General features: G+C 40.4%; 3 protein-coding genes across 10 annotated transcripts in view; all 3 read left to right on the top strand.

The window, feature by feature from the left end:
• The first annotated feature begins 4 nt into the window (after positions 1–4).
• AK6 (adenylate kinase 6) lies at positions 5–4,209 on the top strand. 2 transcript variants are annotated; one of them, XM_031603377.2, is made up of 5 exons: positions 5–113; positions 566–658; positions 949–1,007; positions 1,114–1,259; positions 1,407–2,833. In XM_031603377.2, the coding sequence occupies exons 1-5, from the start codon at positions 86–88 to the stop codon at positions 1,594–1,596; spliced, it is 516 nt and encodes a 171-aa protein (XP_031459237.1). In that variant the 5' UTR covers positions 5–85; the 3' UTR covers positions 1,597–2,833. The 2 variants fall into 2 exon arrangements, with proteins under 2 accessions (XP_031459237.1, XP_031459236.2); XM_031603376.2 differs by having other exon boundaries at positions 71–206; positions 1,407–4,209.
• Positions 4,210–4,375: 166 nt separating this feature from the next.
• On the top strand, positions 4,376–16,794 carry CCDC125 (coiled-coil domain containing 125). The gene is made up of 12 exons (XM_090132501.1): positions 4,376–4,598; positions 4,694–5,064; positions 6,481–6,539; positions 7,467–7,553; positions 8,442–8,519; positions 9,227–9,312; positions 11,460–11,542; positions 12,163–12,278; positions 12,913–13,020; positions 14,173–14,344; positions 15,798–15,931; positions 16,441–16,794. Exons 2-12 carry the CDS (start codon positions 4,797–4,799, stop codon positions 16,777–16,779), a joined length of 1,530 nt encoding a protein of 509 aa, XP_089988627.1. The 5' UTR covers positions 4,376–4,598; positions 4,694–4,796; the 3' UTR covers positions 16,780–16,794.
• A 167-nt stretch (positions 16,795–16,961) lies between these two features.
• Positions 16,962–22,582, top strand: part of ZFYVE16 (zinc finger FYVE-type containing 16) — a 34,757-nt gene continuing 29,136 nt past the window's right edge. For 3 of the 7 annotated variants that reach the window (XM_090132499.1, XM_090132496.1, XM_031603378.2), the window contains exons 1-2: positions 16,962–17,042; positions 17,493–17,544. The gene's annotated coding sequence lies outside the window, so the exon portion shown is untranslated. Of the gene's footprint in view, positions 17,043–17,110; positions 17,372–17,492; positions 17,633–22,582 lie in introns of those variants that run through there. The other 4 variants (XM_031603379.2, XM_090132497.1, XM_031603384.2 and 1 more) reach the window with 4 other exon arrangements.

Genomic DNA, 22,582 nt, shown 5'->3' with positions numbered 1-22,582 from the left:
CGCGCTAAGGCGCCTGCGTGTGGCGTCATCGCCATGCGACGGCGCTAGCGCAGGACCCCGCACGTGTCTCCTGGGCGACTGCAGCATGCGGCGCCCCAACATCTTGCTGACCGGTGAGCGGCGGGCTGGGCCAAGACGGGCCGGGATGGGCTGCGTTTCTGTGTTCACCACGGCGCGGAGCTGGAGCCCGTCCGGGCCGCGTGGCGGTAGGGAGAGAGGAAATGGCGGGGCCGCGTGTGCGCCGTGCGGCCCTGTGAGGTGGCAGACCGCTGTCAGGGCAGGAGAGTGGGTTTGTCTTTTCTCCCGTCCCGCTCAGCATCACATCTGTGCGCGAAATGAGAATTTTCTTTGTTTGCTGTGGTTGGTTTTGTTTTTGTTTAGTTTAGCACTCCAGGCGTGCGGGACGTCTGCTTTTTCTTCTCGTGTACCTTTTTGCCTCTTTTCTTGTACGAACTCACTGGTATTCGCTGAGGAAAGCTTCCCCCTTGGCTCCACTCCTGCTAGAAGGTTGCCTGAACAGCTGTCTGCCTGTCTCTGACTGCTCCACGTGGGCATTTGTCTTTAGGTACTCCCGGTGTTGGCAAAAGCACCCTCGGCAAAGAGCTTGCATCGAGGACGGGGCTGACCTACATCAGCGTGGGTGACCTGGCAAAAGAAGGTGGGCTGCGTTAGCAGGACAGTGCTGGGATTCTGTGACTGTGTCATTCCCTGCTTCCAATGCATGTGTTATACAGCAAACCAAAATGTGACAGAGTTTCCTGAATTGAAATATTTTGGGTGGGATTTCTTAAAGAGACCGTCTGCAACAAAAACTTAATTAATAAATACAAATTTGTAAATGAAGGGTTCCGTGCTACCTTTTGCTGGCATCTAGCCAAAGTAAACATAACTGTAAATATTTTTAATAACTGTTATCTCACAAACATGCACAAATCATTTTTGTTACAGAAGAACTGTATGAAGGTTTCGACGAGGAATATGAATGCCCAATTTTGGATGAAGACAGAGTAAGTTCAGCTTCAAAAAGTAGTATCTTTGTATTTGTTTCAATCATCTGTGATTTCATGTAGATGTACCTCTCTCTGTTGTTTTTGTTTGTTTGTTTGTTTTTAGGTAATTGATGAACTAGAAGGCAAAATGTGTGAGGGTGGAGTTATTGTTGATTACCACGGCTGTGATTTTTTCCCTGAACACTGGTTTCATATAGTATTTGTACTTCGTGCAGACAACTCACTTCTATACGACAGGCTTGAAAGCAGGTATGTGAGGAGAGTAATTAAGTAAATTGCTATTGTGTAATCTTCACCAGAATTTTTTTCTAAGCAATAACATACTGATTTTGTATAAAAAGTATTATAGTTTTGTATATGTGAGGCTGGCTCTCAGTGTTGTTCTTATTTTTTTAGGGGCTACAAAGGGAAAAAGCTACAAGACAATATTCAGTGTGAAATTTTTCAGACTCTTTATGAGGAAGCTGTGTTGTCATACAGAAAGGAAATTGTACACCAGTTACCCAGCAACACTCCTGAAGACCTAGAGAGAAATTTGGATCAGATTGTGCAATGGGTTGAGCAATGGACAAAAGACAACAATTGACAACTGGTGAAAAAGCAACTGTTCTGGTTTTGATTGGGATAGACTTAATTGTCTTCTTTTCAGCTTCCCATGCTGCCCTGCCACCACAGATTGTGAATTATAGAATGGCATGGTGTGGAAGGGACTTAGTACAGCATACTTAGTACAGACCTAGTACAGTGCTGTTCAGTAACCAGCTACCTTTTGGGTCCCTCCGTCTCAGCCATCACCATGGTCTCTCTTTTGATCAGTGTTCTCATCAGCACTTCAGGATTCTCAGGATAAAATATTTCCTGATTCATTTTTAACTCTGTAATCTGGTAGGGGGTTCCAGACCTAGCTTCTGTTTATCAGCTGATTCAGCTGGACTCAAAAATTCTGGTTTGCTTTCTGAGACTAAGTCACGATCTATCTCTTGTTCTTTTTTTTCTAATTTAGACTGCAAAACTTCTTCCTGATCTAATTTGTTTGCCAGTGCCATATGAAGTTACTAACTGATATTACATTCAGCAGTTAACAGGCTCTATACGCTTTTCATTTATTCCTGCAAGGATTTAATCATTTCATCACTAGTTTATCTAATAAAATGTGTCTCTGGGCTGTCACCCAGTGCTCCTCCCAACAAAGTATGCACTGACTTTTCCTTTCTCTGGCTGCAACTTTTGATCTTTTGCAAGTGTTGTGATTCTTTCTTCTATAGCTTTGGGATTGTGCCAGTTGTTCTGAGCTCAAACCATTGCCAGTGTGGAAGGGCAAACACTGTACCTTTTCAGCTTTTCAGTTATGGGAGAAGTCAGACACCAGTGTTTCCTGGGCAACTGTGGCTTGCCACTGCTCATACCTCTCCCATTGTATAGCCTTCCTGGCATATAGCAGAGAGATTTCTTCACAAGACTTTCCATCCACAGTATCAGGTAGAATATCAGTATCTCTCATACCTCTTCCAGCTTAGAGCTTTGCTGGCATAGTTAGCAGGATTCCCTTATTTTGGAAGGTCTGAAGGCTGTCTCTCAGCTACATGCCAGCCTGCCATGGGCAGGGTTGCCACCCAGCAGATCAGGCTGCCTAGGGCCCCATCCTTCCTGATCTTGAACACTGCCAGGGATGGAGGATCCACCACTTCTCTGAGCACCCTGTGCCATGGATTCACCACCTTCTGGGTGAAGAATTGCTTCCTAACATGTAATCTAAATTTTTCCTCTTTTAGTTTAAAGTCATTCCTTTTGTCCTATTACTATTAAATCATGTAAAAACCAATCCCCCTCCTGCTTTTGTAAAGCATCTTTCAAGTAATGGAAGCTTGCAGTGAGACATCCCTGGTGCCTTCATGCTAAACAAGCCCGATTTTCTCAACCTCTTTTCATAAGAGAGATGCTCCAGCCCCTCTGATCATGTGGCCCTGTTCTGGACCCACTCCAACAGCTCCACAACAAATCTTCCTGTGCTGTGGCCCCAGGCTTGGACACAGTGCTCCAGATGGGGCCTAACAAAAGCAGAGTAGAGAGGGACAATCCCTTCCTTTTCCCTGCTGCCACCCGTCTGTTGATGCAGCCCAGGATACAGATGACCTTCTGGGCCTCAAAGGTATACTACTGGCTCATGTACAGCTTTTTATCCAGCAGGACCCCAAAGTCCTCCTCTGCAGGGCTGCTTACAGTGAGTTCTTCCAGTCTTTACTTATGTCTGGGATTGCTGTGATACAAGTGCAATACCGTACACTTAGCCTTGCTGATTCATGTGGGCCCATTCTTGATCCCTCTGGATGGTGTCCCTCCCTTTCATTGTGTCAGCTGTGCCGGTCAGCTTAGTGAATCATCAAACTTGCTGAGGGTACACTCAGTCCCACTGTCAATGTCATTGATAAAGATGTTGGAAATACCAGTCCCAAGATGGACCCCCAAGGGACACCACTTGTCACAGGCTGTCATCTAGATATAGAGCTGTTCACACAACCCTCTGGCTGTGACCATCCAACCAATTATTTATCACCCAATAGTCCACCTTTCATATTCCTATCCCCAGTTTGAAGACAAGGAAGTGTTGTGTGATCATGACAAAAGCCCTGCACAAGTCCAGGCTGACAATATCAGTTGCCTTTCCTTTGTCCGTTGATGCTGTCAGGCTACCATAGAAGGCCACCAGACTGGTCAGGCAGGATCCACCCTTGGTGAAGCCATGCTGGCTGTCTCAGATTACCTCTGACATGTGCTTCCAGGAGGGTCTGTTCCATGATCTCCCCCAGCACAGAGGCCAGAACAGGATGCTGAGGGTCACAAGAAACTGGGATCTGATCCAAACTGGCTATGGGTGTCCCGTACTGTGTAGTGACATGGAAAACAATAAAAATGGGGAGAGTTGGCTGAGGGGTTGCTGCTGCTTGGGAATTCTGTGGATGTCAGTGGCTGGTGAGGAATTGCACTGTGTGTCAAATGTTCTGTATATTGTGTGGCTTTTAAATCATTACTATTAAACTGACGCTCAGCCCCCCACAGGTTCTACCCTTTTTTTTCCCCCAAAACTATTTCTCCATCCCACAGTGGGTGGAGTGAGTGAACAGCTTTGTAATGCTTAGCTGCATGCTGCTTTAGTAACAGCAACAACTGCTACATCTCTCCCTGGAATGGTTCAATAAATCACATTTGTAATTCTTGCCTGGTAAATTAAAATCAACTTCTCAGTAGTTTATTATGGTTGCAAACTTGAAGGAAAAAAAAAAAATCGAAACGGTCAAGCCGTAAGGCTTTGGAACAGCCCCCAAAGGAGCACGGGGGAGACAGAACTGACACTGGAAGCAAAACCAAGCGGAGTATGAAACCGCCCTCGGTCCCGCAGCGCCGCCGGGGCGGTGTAGGCGGCGAGCCCGCCCCGGAGGTGAGTGGAGGCCGTGCCTGCCGTACGCCCGCTCCGGTCTCCGCGCCTCGAAGGAGGAAGGGCGGCGGGGGAACGCTGAGGCGCGGCCGCCGGCTTCCTGCTGGAGAAGGGGTCCGTGCCTCGGTTGCAGACAGCACCTGGAGGCTGGACAGGTAGCTGGAAGCGGGCTCACGCAGAGAACTGCAGGTTTTTCGCTGAATGTCGCTTTGCCGCTTGAAGTAAGGAGCTCTGTTTGTTTTTTTTCTAGGTGGAATACCTGGTCTTTTGTTAGGGGCGGTGTTCACGTGGCCAGAAAGTGAAGTGTGCTCCACTGAAAAAGAAAAGAAAACAAAAAACAGGTGGAGGGTAAGATGGAGGAAGCAGAAGAGGATGACATGGCATGTGGAGACTTGGGGAATGGACTTGGGAGAAGACCTGGAGGTGTTTATGAAGGGGAAAAATTACAGAACTATTCATTCAGATCTAAGAAGGTGTCTGTGAAGGCTTACAACACTCTCTCATCAATAAAGGGAGTGGAAGAAAATGATGCTACCCCTCTTCTCTGTTCCAAAAGAAACAGCTTTTGTGATGGATCATCCAAGAAGCTTCTTTCTAGTTTGACTCGACAAAGTAGCTGTGGTAAGGCTAATTTGGAATTCACTGTTCATCAGGAGAAAAATTCCTGGCAAGACTGAGCATTGGGGCTACTCCTCAAGGCATCACCAAAATTAGATTAAACTGTTTGCCAAAACCCTCAGAAGCTGTAAAGAATTCCATATGCGTGCGCCTCACATGCTTCTTGGGGTCCATTGCTTCTTGGACTTGAGGGCAAAGCCTTCAGGTCTTCTGTCAGTGCAGCTGGCATTGCCAGAAGTGCAGGAAGTGCTCTGCCTGTTGGAGGCAGCCACATAGTCGCTGCATCTGTGTCTTCCTCTGCAAATACTAACAGAAAAATTGCCTTGCAGCCAGTCAGACCATGGCTCTTCTTGGTGTAAAATGGTCCTTGTTAGTATTTGGTATAGACTTTGAAAGAGAAGTCCTGTGGTGGAGGACAATATCATTGTTCTTTAAATGAGTACATTGCATTGAATTGTTTGAGCTCCTCCTTTAAACGTATGTTCCCAGAGACCGCTTCTGAGGTGTAGGACTAAATATTCAAACTCCTGTTTGCTGTTTAGCTTTAGGAATTTGTGAGCCGGCGTTGTTTAAGGGTAAGAAGTTAGTTTTAGAATCTAAACATCTCTGTTATCTCCGTGTTGGCATTGAGGTTTTATCTGAAGACAACACTACTGTGAATAAAATCAAATGCAGGCAGGAATGTTCTTCATACTTTAGCTTCTTTACCTTACATTTTTAGCCATTATTTGTACTTTGTCTGAAGTATTTCCATATAACTTGCTTGTTTCTCCTTTACAATAAGTCTGAACTATCCTTAATATATGCTAAGCCATGTAATTATTCTTTGTTGGTTTCAGCAGTGTCAATGAGAGGATGCTGCAACTGCAGTGTAATGCTGGTTGATTTCACTGTTCTCCTACCTCTGCTTTCTGTGATGCTCTCTTGGCTGTAGGTCGTTCTCACAGCAAACATGATTAAGTCCCACATGAACCCAGCTGATTTAGCAGGAGGCTGCACGTTAATATATTTCTGTAATACTTAGTTGAAGAAAGAATGATGCCAACGGGAACTGCTTGTTTATACAAATGTTGAATCTTGCTAGATTGTGTTGGGTAGAGTTGACGAAAAGTTGCAATTTAAAATGAATCTAAAAAGTGAAATTATTTTTGGAGTCAAGATGTCCTTTTTTTTTAAATTTTATTTTTAAATGGAAAGTTAAAACTTAAAATTGCCTTTCATGGCTGTCTTTTTTCCAATTTTGCTTCTTTAACTGTGAAATTATGTTTCCGTTTAGTGTTTATGTACTTCTTAGGTTTGCTTATTAGCTCCAGAAGTTAGGAAAAAAAAGACATAAGGATGAAAACTATCCCTGCATCTTCCCTGTTTTCAGGTTAAAGTACATTCTCATGTTTTCACCATCTCCTCTAAATCTTACAGAATCCAGTAGTGAGGTGTCAAATGAAGAACTAAAGCAACAGCTTCGAGAAGCTCTAGAGGTTAGTAGTGCTACTATGAGCGCTATCCTTAAAATTTGCATTGCAGTTTAATGTGTCACAGCACAGTGTTATTTCAGCGGAAGACATCTGTGTGTTCGGAATCTTGTACGAATGTGGGTTCTTGAAACTAGAGCACTACTTGGAAGTCTCATTACATTTTATGCCAGAGAATCAGAGTTTGAGATGCAGCTTATCATCTGACTTTTCATGGAAAAAAAATATATTTTTAAAGATCTAGAGAATGTTAGAGGGATTATGCTCCTTTTCTAGCACTTTTTTTTTTTTTAACTCCATTTTAGACCTTGAAAATCAGAATAGTCTTGGGACTTGTAATCTGTGCTTTCTTCAAAATAACAAGTAACCTCACTGATTTTCAATCAGTCAAAACTAACAAATTTGCTCTGCTCACAAATACAACTCCAGTATCAACTGTTGAAGCAACAGAACAGGAAGAACTATAGCAAAGTATTTTGGAAGGCCAGAGATGAACAGTCAAGACCTACGTTGTTGTGAAGGAAAGATAACTATTGAAAGCAGTGAATTTTCACCTATCTCTTAGAAAGAGAAAAAATGCTTCCTTCTGAAGGGAGGAATCTTGTTCACTTCGTGTAAGTGCTCTAGACCTGTGCTAGTATATGCAACTTTATTAGTAAGGCAGAACTACAGTATATAGTGGCTTATTTTGTTCTGTTTTCCAAATACACTGGAGGAAAACAGAATGGATAGTAACAAGTATTCTTTAATGATTTGGCACTAGCATGCACTGTTAACATTTCTTCATCACAAGCAAACTGCAAGTAGAGAAAGAATCACAGAGGATAAAGATTAGATTTTTTTGAGATGAACAAATTTACATTGCTGTTGTAGTCAAGGTTTAACAAGATTATATTGGCTTTTATTCAGTGTATCTATTTTATTTTGCTTTAGGAAATTGAAATGTTGAAAGTTGAGCTTGAAGCTGCTCAAAGAAAACTTGAAGGAAAAGATGAAGCCCTAAGAATTCTGCAGAGCATGGTAGGTGTTATTCAGAGATCATTTGCTTGCTTACTGGTAAAGGAAGGAAGCAAAATCTTTCTGCCACTCTTCCTTGTCAAGCCTCCCAAACCTTGTAGTCCTTCTAAGGCTATAATTTAAATTGTTGAGTCTGCAAATTTATACAGACTTCACTCTTACACTTTACTACTTTTTCTGCTTTTTTTTTCCATTTGATTGCACATTTTAAATATTTATTTCAAAGATAATATGGCCCTTTTCGAACTTCTGCAGGATATACTGTGAAAACACAGTTATTTAAGAAGACTTCACTGTTTTAGCAAATTCTCAGAATTTTATCTTTTCCTTGAAGGACTTAGGAAATGCTGACTTTTTTGCAAGTCTTTACATTACTAGTTTTTCCAGTGATGGAGATTCTGCTGCAAAGCAGAGATACTTTCAGTTAATTAGTCCATCGAAGCATTAAATAATGCATCAGTCTTTTGTGCATGGGCTGTAATATTTTAATTTGCTGTTTCTGTGCATGATGTTGAAATTAACTGCCTACTTGCATAATCCATTTATTGTTCTGCAGTTTCTACCCTCAGACATTTGTAATAAGTCACATGTGGATTGAGGTATAGGCATTTTGTAACCAAGTTTTCTGAGAGTTGATATTGTGGAAAATCCTTAAAGATACAATCTTTTTATAAATAATGCTGTATTTTTTGCAGTAAAAGAAACTAGGTGATCAAAACACAAGTTTGTTATGCAACATAGCTATTTCATTTCTTGAAATTAGACTGAGTTGCTAGTATCTAATTCTATACACATCTGGTTAACCAAGAGCATGAGTCTTGCACTGATGTAAAATTGAACACTGGGCTCTACTTAATTAAAGCATTTGATTGATCTGTGCTTTTTCTGTAGGCAGTATTTAGTAAAGCCACTAGTCATACAAAAGCAATGCTTGAAAAAACTGAGGAAGAAAAGAGAACTTTAGAAAAGGTAAGAGTGCAGTTTTCTTTCATACCTGCACAAAATCACAGATGTTCATTGCTATTTATAAGGGTGGTCATACTGTTTATTTGAATCAATACCAATCAGTACCAAAGTTTTGGCTTTTTTTTTTTTTTTCCTTGAAGTGTTCTTATTCCTTTCTAGAAGGGAAAATGTTATTCTGTCACTCTTTTCCTTCTACCCTGCATACTTACATGTTATACCTCAAAGACATTAGAATTCTGTAGTTTTAGTTGTTCTCTGTTGTGAGTTTCACAGTTGTTTATATTGAGCTATTCTATTTCTTAGTTAGCCTGGAACTTCCAAAACAAGCCTAAGGAATGAATGTGCAGTGTTAATGGGGAAAAAGAGGAGTAGAAGGAAGAAGGTGTTGAGCTTCATTAAACTGAATTTTGTTTCTCTTGTTATGTGCCCTTTCCACAGAACAGTAAGGAAAGAGGGAAATGTGACTGCATGGGTTTCCTGTTGTAATATGCTACTACAAGCATTATTGCATTCAGCAGGGTCTGGAACCCGCAGATTAGTAATACACTAAATGATTGTTATCTGCTGCCAAATTTATTTAAAACAACATAGATTGTCATTGTAGGACACCTTGATCTCTGTCAGTGCCAAATGTAACACCAGCAGTTCCATTTCTTCCTTTCATTGTGAGGATTGTAATGAATTGCTTCTGCCTTCTTTTGCCTCTGCAGGAAATTAATATTTTGCAGTGGGAAATTGAATTTGATCAGGATAGATTTAAAAACATAGAAGACACATGGACAGAAAAATATGACAGGTATTTAATTTATGCTACATTTCTTTATCTTTCTTTTCCTTTTTCTCCCCTTTTCAGTGCTTTCCTAATTTCCTTCCTGGTTTGAGAAGATTAATCTAAATTTCATGCTTGTCAGATTTTTATTTTTCAATTAAGACTACTACAATTAATAAGCCTCTAACTCTTTACTTAGGTGCTTTGCTAGTGAGTTTTCATTTTCATTCTTATACTTCATTACGTTAGCCAGCAGGAGCCAGAGTGTACTTATTTACTTTAAATGTAAATAAGGTATGGAAAGTAATAGTATTTGCTTGCACATGGAAATATCATTTTCAGATTAATCATTGTTTTACTTCCTTGCATTGTAAGTATGAGCCTAAGTACAGGTAAAATTGAATGCTTTGGGGAGAGGCTGATGAACTGGTTCTTTGTTTAATTAAGACTTATTCAGAATGGAGAGGAGGTGTAGTTAGGCAGGCAGTAGAAGCCAAGGCACTACACTAATGATTCAGTTGCAAACATGGAAAGACATAAACAGCAGTCTCATTTATTTAAAGTATAACAGTATCTGTGGCATCTGTGCTTTAGAGTTACAATTATTTTAGTGGAGTTTCTTATTTAAAAGTTTCCAACTTTGAATCAAGGAATATGCCAAAAAGACTTAGGAACTGTTCATTTATAAGAAAGATTTGCTAAGATATTGTATTTCTTTCATCTCTTAACTGAGTTAAAATGCCAAGAAATAACTTTTAAAAATCCGTTAGGAAGGTAGGAAGTGTTGGACGCAACAAAACTACAGTTAATAGTTGGAAGCTAAAGGTGAAAGCTTCAGAAAGCCACAAGCTGTGGGCTAAAGACAGTTTTGCAAAAACATATTCCAATATCCAATACAGTCGGATGAGAAGAATGTTTATTTCCCCTTCTTCATTTTCATTCAAACAAAATATTTCAAATTATTATTTGGCTTAAAAAAAAAAAAAAGAAAAGAAAAGAAAAGTTACAGGATGCTGCAATTATAGGCAGCTGAAGAGAATGATAAACCAAAAAAAGGTATTGCTTTAACACTTAGGAATTTAGATTGCCACTTTTCAATAAGGAAATATATAAAGGAAAACATACATTCTACATGTCTCTCCTGTGCTCTCAGTTTGCTGCTCTCAGAATAGTATCAAGATACAGGAAGTTTACTTTCTAAATGAAGACATGAGCCCTGTTGTTGTATGTCCAGTTACAGTTTCCTCTTTTCAAGGAACCAAAAGATTGCTCAGCAAGTGTTTCAGAGTTTTACAGTTACAATTTTTATGGAATTTCTAACAGTAGTGCAGTACTTAAACTTATCTCCTGTTAAACTCTAAAGCTAGGGGCACTGTGTACTTCCATGTGAATTGTGTCTTATTACTATTTTTTTACACTCACTTAAGCACACATGGGCACATTTAAATTGATAGCATAAGGGAGTGGTTTTACTAAAAAGGCCAGCCTGTTTGAACAGTGTGTTATCTGGATTGCAAAGAAACTTCCACGTAAATGCAGAGATTCTTACTATTGCTCCCTGCAGAGAGAACTGCAGCTTGAATGACCAGGAGCAACTGTACAGAAGCTGGTGTTACATAGTCTCATTTCTGTGCCTTGGAGGTTCAGTGCCCATCAGACCTAGGCAGACCTGCTCCCAGAGTGTACTATGGTCACCAGCCCCTGCATTATTTAGAATATTTGGTTGATTTCATCTGTTTGCCCAGAAGAGGAGTTCATTAGTCTTTAAAAGGAATCCCCTATCAAAAACTGCTAGCTATGCGAAAGGTCATTCCATCTTTATTTCAGAAGGCTAGTTATGAATGGTTGCAGGATTTTTATTGGACCCTCACTAGCAGATTCAGATCTAGTAACACATCACTTATTATTGCTACAAATATTATTATGGGAAAAAATCAGGAACTTTTGCATTAAAAAATTCACAAGTGAGGAAACTGCTGATGTGTGCGTAATATCAAATTAACACTCAACTTTTTTTCAGTTTCTTTTTTTTTTCCTATCTTTTCAAATCTAATTTTAATTTGCAGGAATATTAGATGCAATGTTTTAACAGGCTAATGTCTTTTTTTTCCATTTGATTGCACGTTTTAAATATTTATTTCAAAGATAATACGGCCCTTTTCTAACTTCTGCAGGATATACTGTGAAAACACAGCTCTTAAAGAAGCACTGAAACTGAGAACGGAAGAAGTTAAAACTCTTAAATCTGAAAATGCAAGTAAGACACCAGCAGCTCTTCCTCTTGATGTATTGCTTTTCTGGAATAATTCAGGAGTTAGCTATGAATGAAAGTTTCTGTCAGGACAAGTCTCTTTTTATTGGCAGCTGGTATTAGTAGATATTCAGCAACCCACTTTAAATAGACTGGTAGTATTTGTTGTTCTAGTCTCATTGTCACTCAAAAAGGAAGAAAACAAAAAAAACTGACAGGACAAGTCAATGAAGAAGTAGACCTCACCGCCCTAGGGGACTCTGGATGTAGAAGGGAACAACCTGCATTCTATTAATGTTCTGTAGGAAGGGAGCAGCAGGCCAAGCAAGGCACAGGATGTCTGTGCTACAATTAAAATCAGCACTAGAGGCATACTCCATAAATCTCTGGCATCCAGAGTCATATCTGTAAATGGATCATCACATCTAGGAAAATACGCAAGGAAAAGCAACTGGGATCTGAGTTTCCAAATCTACATAGTCTCATATTATCATACCTGATACTTACACTATAGAACTGTTTTGGTTTGTTTGTTTGTTTGTTTGTTTGTTTTGGCTGTAGTTGAACTCAGAAATTAAGAAATCAGAAGAACAAACTTTAAATTATTGTCCTCGTTTATTTCACAGTCTTGAATCAGCAGCGCTTAGAATTTCTTGCCATGCTTGATGTGAACAAACAGAAGATTGTTCAGGAGAACATGTCCATGAATAGAAGAGACATCACAGATATTACAGGTTTTGAAGTAAGTATGAAATCTGTTTTTTGAAATTGCTGATGAACTTGTGTCCCACGTTGTCATCTGGAAATCCATATTCCAAATTGTATATCTTTATGATATAAAAGCAGGCTGTATAATGTGATGCATTTACTAATGTTTCTGGAAGTGCTCAGTCTGGCAAGATCACAGTATAAGACTTTATTTCTTTGTTTCAGCTTCAGAGTAAAAGCCAGAAGGGAGCAATGTCTGCAAGGGTATGTTTATATGCAGACTTACTGGAATGCAGTTGTGGGTCTTCCTATGTCGTACAAGCACACTTCTTGTACTGCCTTGATTTTCTTGAGTATTTCCACATAGGTAACTGCTGAGTAGAAAACTTAAAGCCTTTGTGGTGCTGAATTCAGATTTTAACATTTAATTGGATAATTAATATCACAAAAGTACTGTGTTAGGATTAGATGTGAAATTAGTGCTGAAAAATAGACATCACGTGCATCATTGTTAGTGAAAAAAACTGATGTCCAAATCTTTGTAGCTGAATTTTCCTAACTCCTACACTCCCTCTGCAGCTTCAGGATGTTTTTGCTAGTCACTTGGCTTCTCTTGGATTCCATTCCATATGCAGATATGTAACTGCTGGTTTGTTTTGGATTTTTAGCTGGCAGTTCTTGGTGCCTGCACCTGCAATTCTTCTGTGGGGCAGCCTTGTCCCTGTGCTAAAATGGCAGCTGTCACTCGAAAGCAAATTCTTCATCTCAAGCAAGAGGTAATGCTGTTTGATTTAGGTACAAGCAAGGAGTGAATGTGAGAGAAAAATTTGTACAAAAACAAGTAAAGCCATAAACACTCTCCCATGGCTTACACAAATTGGTGTGTTTTATAATAAGAATGCATCTCAGAAATAATGTTTGTTTGTGATGTCCTAATTGTTGCTGATGTAAAAATGTTTTGCTAGTAAAAAAAAAATCTTAATTGTTCTAATTCATTCACTTACATTTTTTATTATGAAAATATGCACACTCAAAATGCATACACTCTGTAAATATTTACACAATGTGAGCATTAATTGCCACTGAAAAAGAAATTGCTCCTTTTCCCTTCCTTCCTGGCACTGTATTCCACCCTCTTCCACTCCTCCTTTGTGTTGGCATTAGCACTGAGCTGACCTTGCTAAAAATGATGTATTTACACGCACTAAATACATGTATTTAGTGCAATGTAAATACAACAAAGTGTTTTCAAGCCCATAAAGTCTCTAATTTAGTAAATATATGATTTTAGATAGATTTTTTTCTTTTCATTAGTGTTTTATCCTGCAAATGTGGTAACCTTTCTCACAGTCCTAATGCAGAAGTTGCCCTAACATACTGATTTTGAAAATAGGTGGAATAGAATAGAATAGGTTCACTTCCATCAGAAAGGGTCTTCCAAAGATTGAGTCCAACTGTCACTATTTTGGGGCTGACCATAATTAAAATTCATCAATAAAAACATTATCTGAATGCATCTTTGACCTCACAGACAGGCATAAGACAGCAACCACCTCTCTAGAAGTGTGACACCTCTTTTGTATCAGGGTTATGATACCTGGTAAAAATACTGTTCTTTTGCTGCCTGGCAGCATAGCCAGCGCAGTGGATAGGTGGTGTTCGTTGCAGGTACAGAAAAGGATTTAAATACATACTTCAAAATATATTTCTTTTTGTAGCAAGAAAGCCACTGTTCTGTTTCTACTTCCCGAATTGGAATCAATCCATCTGATGTGCACAGGGCTGCCTTAGGAACTACTGTGGTGACTTGGTAACATGAAAGTGCTGAACTGTGCTAATGGCCTCAATCTGTCTCAATTTGAATTTTAAACCTGCTATTGCTTCCAAATTGCTTAACATACTGTAAATTTTCTCTTAATTAAAACCAGATTGAACTTCTGATGAAGAGTAAAGATGAAGCTTATATAATGGCAGATGCCTTCAGAATTGCATTTGAGCAGCAGTTAATGCAGAGGAAGGACCAAGCCCTGAGGCTTGCAGAAGTGATAAAGATTAAAAAGGAAACAAAATTTATAAACTGGAGGCGACTGAAAGAAGATGGTAACTGTATCTGTAATGGTGGACTAGAAAAAAGTCAGCTGATGGGCACGGGCAGATATTTTTATTGCATCAGATGTGTGGTTCTGGTTTAATGGCTGACAGATTTCTGAAGAGTTCAGAAAAAAAGGAACAAAGTTATGTTAAAACTGTACATACCATAAGAAATAGAGCTGGTAGTTCACAAACTTCTACCAGAAGTTTCTTATGCAGAATGTGCATGTATAAGTGGATTGTTACAGTACTCATTATATAAAAGTGATTGTAGGACATTGTTGATACTAGTCCTGCTTTTAGTGTAGCCTTTTTTAAATTATATGCTCATGAGTTGTATTATGTTGGAATAAATAATCTGTTATCCAGATTAACAATAACATTGTAGATATTAAAGATGTTAGAAAAACAGCACAAAAAACCTTGCGTCTGGAAAGGCTAGCTTGGCCATTTAAGGTGCTATCAACCATTTTGTTTTTATTTTTTCAATGAAGCCTGTATCAGGAAGGATAAAGGCAAAAACAGGTACTTTTTACTGGAATACTGCTTTTTTCTGTTGGTTTTTTTTTTGTTGTTGTTTTTTTAAGTACTTCAATTTTTCATTATTTATGTAGGCATTAATATTTATTCTTCTACTATGGTCATCTACAATCTGTCTGGAAAAGAGAAAGACTTTTCATTATCCTTTTCTTAGTTGAGAAAAAAACTAATGAGAGTTGTTTAAGTGCTTATGTCAAGGTCAAAACCATAGCAGAAGTGAGAAGTAGAATGTACTTCAAAATGTGTTTCTGCTAGCCATTTATCTGTATGTGCCAAGCATGGATCTGTGGATCCTCTGAAGTCCTTGGACACCTCCGGGAAATAATATTAAAACAGGGTATATCTCCAATATCTGTTTCCCTTTTATCAGTATCACCGTTTCACAGAATCAAAGAATGGTTTGGGTTGGAAAGGACCTTAAAACCCACCCAGCTCCAACCTCCTGCAATGAGCTGGTGGCTTCCCACCAGGTCAGGCTGCCCAGGGCCCTGTGCAGCCTCGCCCTGAGTGCATTGTGTGTTCTAAGCTCTATGTTTTGATACAAGCATTTCATCATTTTAATGTATTTTAATCTTTTGATAAATCCTACAAACTGAACATATCAGCCTACCAGATGCTTAAAAACACATTGCCATGAATTGTTATTTAGCTAGAGCCAAGATATATTTTTAAATAGCAAAAATAAATATTTTTTATTTTCAATTTGCTCATATCTGATGAAAAGTCTAGGTATCTTTTAAATGATGGCAAGAGTGGTGCTCCATAGTAATAACCTGCCCTAAGATGTACAGTAGAAGCTGTAGCCTGCAGTGCCCTTCTGGAGGACATTGCTCAGAGTTCAGTTGGATGCACATTCATTTTATCCAAAGCCAGTTTTTCTCTTAAGTATTTCCACCATTCTCATACTTTCCGTTGTTCATAGGGTCTGTCAAGCTACAAGGGAACAAGAACAGTCTGGGACAGAAATTATCAGGCCTGCTTTTTTTAGATGCTGACAGCAGGAAAGTTGAAGAACTGGACAACCCTCATGAAATCCTGAAGATATTAATAGATTTGGTTAGTATTACTTCTTAAACTAGACTCTGGGAGAACAAACTGAACTGCAGAGTTTTTGTCAATAATAAAACAAGGTAAAAACGAGACAAGGAATCTTGTATGGATAAACGTTTGCATGTACCTGTGAAAACACAGCTTCCTATGCCAGCATCACTACTGCTGTTAAGTGGTCTGGATTGACAGATTACTGTCATTTTTGGTTGCTACCAAACTTTGGGTCTGCCACGATGCCTAGGGAGCCTTGACACCATTCTGACATTGTTTTTCTGATCTTTTCATATGCTAGACGTGGTGATTCTCATGAGTCCATTCCAATGTGTGACGTTCCATCATTTACGTTTACAAGGAATGTTTGGATTTTGTATTGTTGAGGGACATGGTTTAGTGATAGGTGGCTGGTTGGACTGTATGATCTTGAAGATCTTTTCCAACCATGGTGATTCTGTGATACATGGACTGCCTTGCTCTCAGCTCACAGCTTCTTTCTTCTTTTCTGTGGCCAACTGCAGGTAAATGACAAAGAGGAGGCTCTGGCTCACCAGAGGAAGGTCAGCTACATGCTAGCTCGTGCAATGGAGCTGAAAGAGGCGGCACAGCAGACGCAAGGCCAGCCTCCCACTGGGCACGGAGGCAAAGCCGTGCAGCCCCATGGGCCAGCAGCACTGGGACCGGTGTGCTGCTGTGACCTGGCTTCTCCGAGCAGCCCTTCCTCAGCTTCCAGTGGAAACGGGTTCCAGAACTCGGTTAGACAGCTTCGAAAATCACACTCCTGGCCCTCTGAGGCCGCGCCTCACGAGGAAAGCGATCCGTGTGGGAAAGCATGCGAAACTGTGGTGATCTCGATCTAAGCATCAGCCGGAATAAATTATTTTTTTCAAGAAAAAAAAAAAAAAAAAGATTTTGTGGACATGTCTGCGACCACCCCCGCCCACACGGCCGACTACGGCGGAGCGCCGATGGGGCAACGAGCGTCAGCGTAGGGCCGTCCTGCGCGCGCGCAGAGGTGGCGGGTTCCCGCCCTCGCGGGGGCTGGCACTGCGCATGCGCCGCAGGGCGTGCCGGGAATCGGGGCGCCGTCCCGGAGCCGGGCGGGGGTTGGCCTACTCGTGAGGTGAGCGCCGGGGGAGGGGCGGTTATCTGTGCTGCTGTAGGGCGCTGGGTAAAGGGGGGGGGGGGGTGGTGGGCGGGCGCCGTGCCGGGAGTCCGCGCCGACGGGGCGGCCCGGGGCGCAGGGGCTGTTCTGCGGCCTTCCGCCGCGAGCTGCGCTCTGTGAGGCAGCCCTGCTTCCTCCCCGGCCCGAGGCGGCTGTGTGAGCTGGGCCTCGCTCGGCGCTGCGGCTCTGGGTACCTTGGGGCGGCGTGCCTGCGGGGCTCGTGTCGGTAACGGCCGTGGAAGTGCTTTCGCGCGGAGCGAAAACAACGTGGTGGATGTTTGTTTGTGGTGCGAGGCTCGCCGCCGCTGCTGCCAGCTGCGAGCTGCAGCGCTTCGTGCGGCTCAGGGCGGGCGCGGTGCTCGTAGCGATTTGCAGACATTAACGATCTTTTTACTTCCTTCTTTTCAGTTGGCATTGCTGTCGGATGCGGAGTTTAATGGACGTGCTTACGCTGCTCAAGTTAAGTAAGATGTGCTGGATGAACTGGAGCGCGTGGCAGCCCTGTCTGTATTCAGATACAGACTGCAGTGGCAGAAAGCTGTTTCTTGGTATGCCCTGAAGAAATGACTTGTGCACAGGAAAGGATCCAGTTGGCTGCTAGAATCAGATGCTGTTACTGTCCCATGCTGTACTGCTTAGTTTATCCAATACGAATGTCTGATCATTAATAATGCAGATCAGAGAAGATGAGAATGTTAAGAGAGCACTGGTCTCTGTTGTCTGAGAAGTTATCTTTCAGACCTGATCAAATAGTCGTGTTCCCATAACTTGTTTCCCAAGGCTGAGCATTACAAGCTGATACCTCCAGTAGTGGTGTGCAGTGTGTCTGTTCAGGTGAGCAAGTGGGGCATTGGACTAGACCTTTAAAGGTTCCTATCAACTCAAGCAGTTCTGTGATTTTTTTTTGGAATGGGTTCTTCAGCCATTGGGCTGTTTTTGTTGGTACTGGTGATGTTCTGGAGCGGTGCTGATAATCATTAATTGCTGTCTGACATCTGTTTGTGGTGTGAGTGGTGCTATTTTCTGGTCAGAAGAGCAATAGCATGTGCCACTAAAGTGAAAGGAAATTCTAGTGGGGCTGTCAACGTAAGTAGTCTGATTGTGTTGGTGATAAAATCATAACACTGGTGACCCTTTGTGTTGTTGAAATTGTGTTTCAACAACATCCATGTTTAGGTGAGGCAGTTTAATGTTTTGCAGCGTGCTACGTGAGGTTTTCTTAGGTGTCTGAAAAACTTTTTTAAATTTCATATTCATCCCCTGATTCAGCAGGTAGGTTTGCAGTGTCAGCAGCTGCTGTGCTTTTATGGTTCAATAATGTATTGCATTGCTCAGCAAGAATATTATATCTTTTTATTATTATTTTTGTCTGACGGCACTTAATTATTTCTCGTTTTTTGCTCTTTGTTGATTGCTAGTGAACTCCGTGGGTATCTGTACACCTAGGCTTTGGTAGGTTTGTTTTATGTCTTTTATTTGTTGGTTGGTTTGTGGTGGTGCTGTTTCTGTCTGCAGGGCCTACAGTTTTCTGGTTCCTGTAAAGGTAGTGAATTGAAATAATGTATCATTGTGGTGATACAAAAGACTCTCCAGATGACCACAATAACTGCCTTAATATTAAGCTAGCTTTTAGAATTGAAGAACTGTACATGCACTTGTGTTTCTTTGTTTCCATACCCGATCTTGTTTAGCTCTTCCATGATGTTTGGTTGTGACTAGATTGAGATCTGGTAATGGATATATATCAAGCACCAGAAGTTGTTTTTCAGGGATTTTTAAACATCAGAAATCTGCTTGTTAGAGATAGAACAGGTTAGCAAACTGTGATGAGTTTGACCATTTTATTTTGCAAGTTCTTACTGAAAACTACTATCTACCTGCATTTAGAGATATTATGTTTGATTTTAAAAAATGGCAGTCTGTGCTATTGTTTGATGCTTGGCTGTTCTCTATCCTAGCAGACTTGTAATGTCTTCTTATTTTAATAAGACTGCATTGAGAAGTCCCTAACAAAGTATTTTTTGAATCTCAGTGTATGTATCCTTTATAAATTGTTTATGACGTTTATAAAAAGTTGCCTATAAAGTTTTTTTTGTTGTTGTTGCTGTTGTTTTAAGTCCATGGATACAAGCTGACTTGTTACATGGTCATCTAAATCACAACATTTGCTTTTCTTAGGTAACTTTTCCACTAAAATTATTGCCTCTGCTTCTTAAAGTAGGGTCCAATATAAAGTGCAGCGTTAGGAGTTAGCCAGAGACCAAGCCTCATCTGATGTGAAAAATAAACTAAGCAAGTTTTCACCATTCCCTTTTGTTCTGTTTAGGTGTGCTGAGTGCCCAGCCTCAGTACGCAAAGAAGGGTGTCAGACCAGGTGCTGATGTTCTTGTGCTAAACATTTAGCTGTTCAGAGTCCATCCTCGGACTACTGCTGTTCTTCTTGCATTTGGAATATAGGGTTCACTGTGATAACTACTACATAACAATTTCATCGTTAGATTTCTTGGTTAATCAGTGTAAGATAGGAAAGAGTGCTGCTACTGTAAACGTGGCTGTGGGGTTTGCTCATGAGGGCTTTAGAAATGCAAGCATTAGTTTACCTTTTGTAAAGCTTGGGGTTGGATATCTGCAAGATTGGCGTGAAGGCACATAAAGAAGGCAGCGCGACAGTCTGGTTTTGGCTAACAGCTGTGGGAGTGAGCAGTTAATGTTTCAGCATGGAATCTTGAAAGTCACAGGACCCAGAGTAAGAACTTTTGCTTCATTAACTGTGAAATGAATATTAAGTTTAAACCCCTTAGTATGATAATGAGCTCTAACGACAACATACTAAGCATATCTGACTGTTGTACTCGACTCTCAACCAAAACTATGTTAAATGTCCCTCTGGGATGGGGAGCCATAAGGTTAGGATATAAGGGAAAGTTCCTTTGGGAGTGGGAAACTGTTGAAACTGTTCAGTGAAAGCCTAGCGAGTGCTGGAAAGCAGACATCACCTGTTTACAACTGTGAAAGCCCTTGTGGGGGAGCTGTGGCCGAGAAAGTCAAAACTGTATGCTTAACGTGACACATGCTAAGGAAGAGCTCTGAATGGGAGACTTAGTGTGAACTTGTTTAAAAACAAACCAGGTGCTTACCTACAGAAGTGAAGAAGTAGTCCAATGTGCCTTTTTGTAATAAAGTAATGAAAAATATTGAAGCTTAGAGATGTTCTATCAGCAAAATAAAGGCTGTTAACTGGTAAATATGGAGTTTTGCCAAGTCATGTACTTGAAAGCCCTAGTGGTAGGTGTGCTCTGTTCTTTAGTGAAATTAGATATCCATTAGGTGAGACATAAGTAAGGGCAAACTGTGTGATGAGAGCTAATGACTTGTAATCATTCAGAATATTTAGAATGTGACCTATTTCTGTCCTTTAATATTTGAAAACCATCTTTTGTATATTTCTGTCTGAAGAAATGAGCATCTCAAGGCTTCATTTGTTATCAGGCCTTGTAGCTTAGTCATAAGACAGAGAGAAAAATGTCGAAAGGAAATAGCAGACCTTTTAGCTCAGTTTAGTACTTCCATCTGTGAAAGTAAGTCTCCAGAGCTTGTGTGTAAACTGAGTCACCCAATTTAGCAGTAATTACCTTCCCCAGTCTGAAATGTCTTTCTGGAAAAAAAAAGCTTTCTCAGGTCTTCCCCTTTAAACTTACTTTTACTGTGTTAGAAACTAGCTGTTAACACTGTGCTGTAGTCATTTTATGCCATGGTTAATTTCTTCCCTTTTTGAGAAGGACCAGTACACATTTCCCAGTCCCCTAGCATATAAATATTTATCTTAGGATGAAGGCATACAGTCTTAGACAGACAGTGATTTAGCTACTGCTTAAAACTTAAGGCTTTCTACTTCAAAAGAATCACATGAAATTGAGCCAATAGGAATCTCAAGTTTTGTGCCTTACCGTACTGTGAAGGATTTAAGATCTCAGAGACCATATTTTAATAATCTATAATCCACTTGGAGACAATAAGGGGACAGTATTCAGATAACTAGAAAGTGTGTTTGGAAAATAGCCTCTAGCAGAAGGTACATGCCTTTCAACCCTTGGAAAGTGGCAGCAGCAAGTAAGGGATTGATTCAAGTTCTGAAGGTGTCTGATAGGTGCACAGATCCGGCTTCCCTGTTTTTCTGCTTGGTGGGGATGCTTTACTACTTATCTGCTTCCCCTTCTGGTGTGGTGGCATTCAGTTCTTATGTTTATACAAAGGCTTCATCTCAATGAAAACTAAGGAAAAAGTTTAACAAGGAAAAAAAAGTTGTTATTCCTTCCTGCTGGACAAATCAAAACTCACATGATGTATAGAATGTTAAAAGGGCAAGTTGTTTGTTGAACAGTTCCTCTAAAAGCTGCAGTGCAAAGATCTGTGTGTGTAAACAGCTGCAGTCATTGCTTCCACACCCAGTAGTCTCCTTCCTGTGTGCTCATGCACTTTCCGTGCCCATATAAAACTTCTATCGTAGTTGCTTGTTTTCTTGATGCTTTTAGGTAAGGGGTGGGACTTGTACAGAAATTGCTATGTATTTTTAAAAATATGGTGTTGCTGCTGCTAGTTTCAGATGGTAGAATTTTTGAAACTCTAAGTTATTTTCAGAGTGAGTACAACTTGATGAAACAAACAGCTTCAACAGCTTGTTTTTGCTCAAGGAAACAGACATTTAGCAAAACTGTATCACCAGAACTTCTTGATGGCTTCCAATTCACTCCTGTTTTAACGTTAATGCTGGGATTGGCTGTAGGCAACTATAGCTGAGCCAAAAATGTAAGATGATCTGATTCCTGAAACGTTACATCAAATGAGCAGGATTTTAGTTTAATGATGATAATATATATACAAGATTGAGAACAGAAAGATGAGAGATGGATAAGAAGGGATTACTACTTATCTTCCCTTTTGCTGTAGTAGTTTTGGGAAGATGGGAGAGCAGAGAAGGAAAAGAGATGAAAATTTGCTTATGGAAGAGTTGAAAATCTTCAAGAAAGACTAGCTAAATAAGAGAGAAAGTATAGTAATCATTTGAAGTTATTTCAGCTGTTCAAAATACTTCATTACCTCAGATGGAACCATTTTATTCTAAAACTACATGGAATTATGTAAATGTGATAATATTGCCTTAGGATGAGGTATTATCATGGTACATTTCTGAGCTTCTGAAAGTAATGTATACCTTATACTCTGATGTAATTAATGTTGGCATAAAACTTCAGTTCTTTTGTACACTCGATTCCTTTCCATGTTTGATAGAAATCGTTGTGATGTGTGGAATCAGACTATAACCACAAAGTAGTTATAAAAGCAGGTATGTTTAATCAGTGCTGCGCAGACACCGGGTGCAAGGGGGATAGCTCCTAATTGGCATACCGTCAGTAAAAAGTGTGCTACAGGTATAGGCTGAACTAATACATAATCAATAGTTCCCAGGAATTTTGATACATATTCATTACATTCCCGAG

The sequence above is a fragment of the Phasianus colchicus genome, chromosome Z (genome assembly GCF_987193195.1).
Source record: "Phasianus colchicus chromosome Z, bPhaCol1.hap1.1, whole genome shotgun sequence".
Taxonomy (NCBI): Eukaryota; Metazoa; Chordata; class Aves; order Galliformes; family Phasianidae; genus Phasianus; species Phasianus colchicus.
This window is presented reverse-complemented; position numbering and strand designations above follow the sequence as displayed.

Coding starts and splice junctions, on each gene's coding strand:
- CCDC125 (XM_090132501.1), top strand. CDS start 4,797: ATGGAGGAAGCAGAAGAGGATGACATGGCATGTGGAGACTTGGGGAAT. Junction 9,313..11,459: donor TGGACAGAAAAATATGACAG/GTATTTAATTTA, acceptor TAACTTCTGCAG/GATATACTGTGAAAACACAG. Junction 14,345..15,797: donor GAGGCGACTGAAAGAAGATG/GTAACTGTATCT, acceptor CGTTGTTCATAG/GGTCTGTCAAGCTACAAGGG.
- AK6 (XM_031603376.2), top strand. CDS start 86: ATGCGGCGCCCCAACATCTTGCTGACCGGTGAGCGGCGGGCTGGGCCA. Junction 1,008..1,113: donor CAATTTTGGATGAAGACAGA/GTAAGTTCAGCT, acceptor GTTTGTTTTTAG/GTAATTGATGAACTAGAAGG. Junction 1,260..1,406: donor TACGACAGGCTTGAAAGCAG/GTATGTGAGGAG, acceptor TTATTTTTTTAG/GGGCTACAAAGGGAAAAAGC.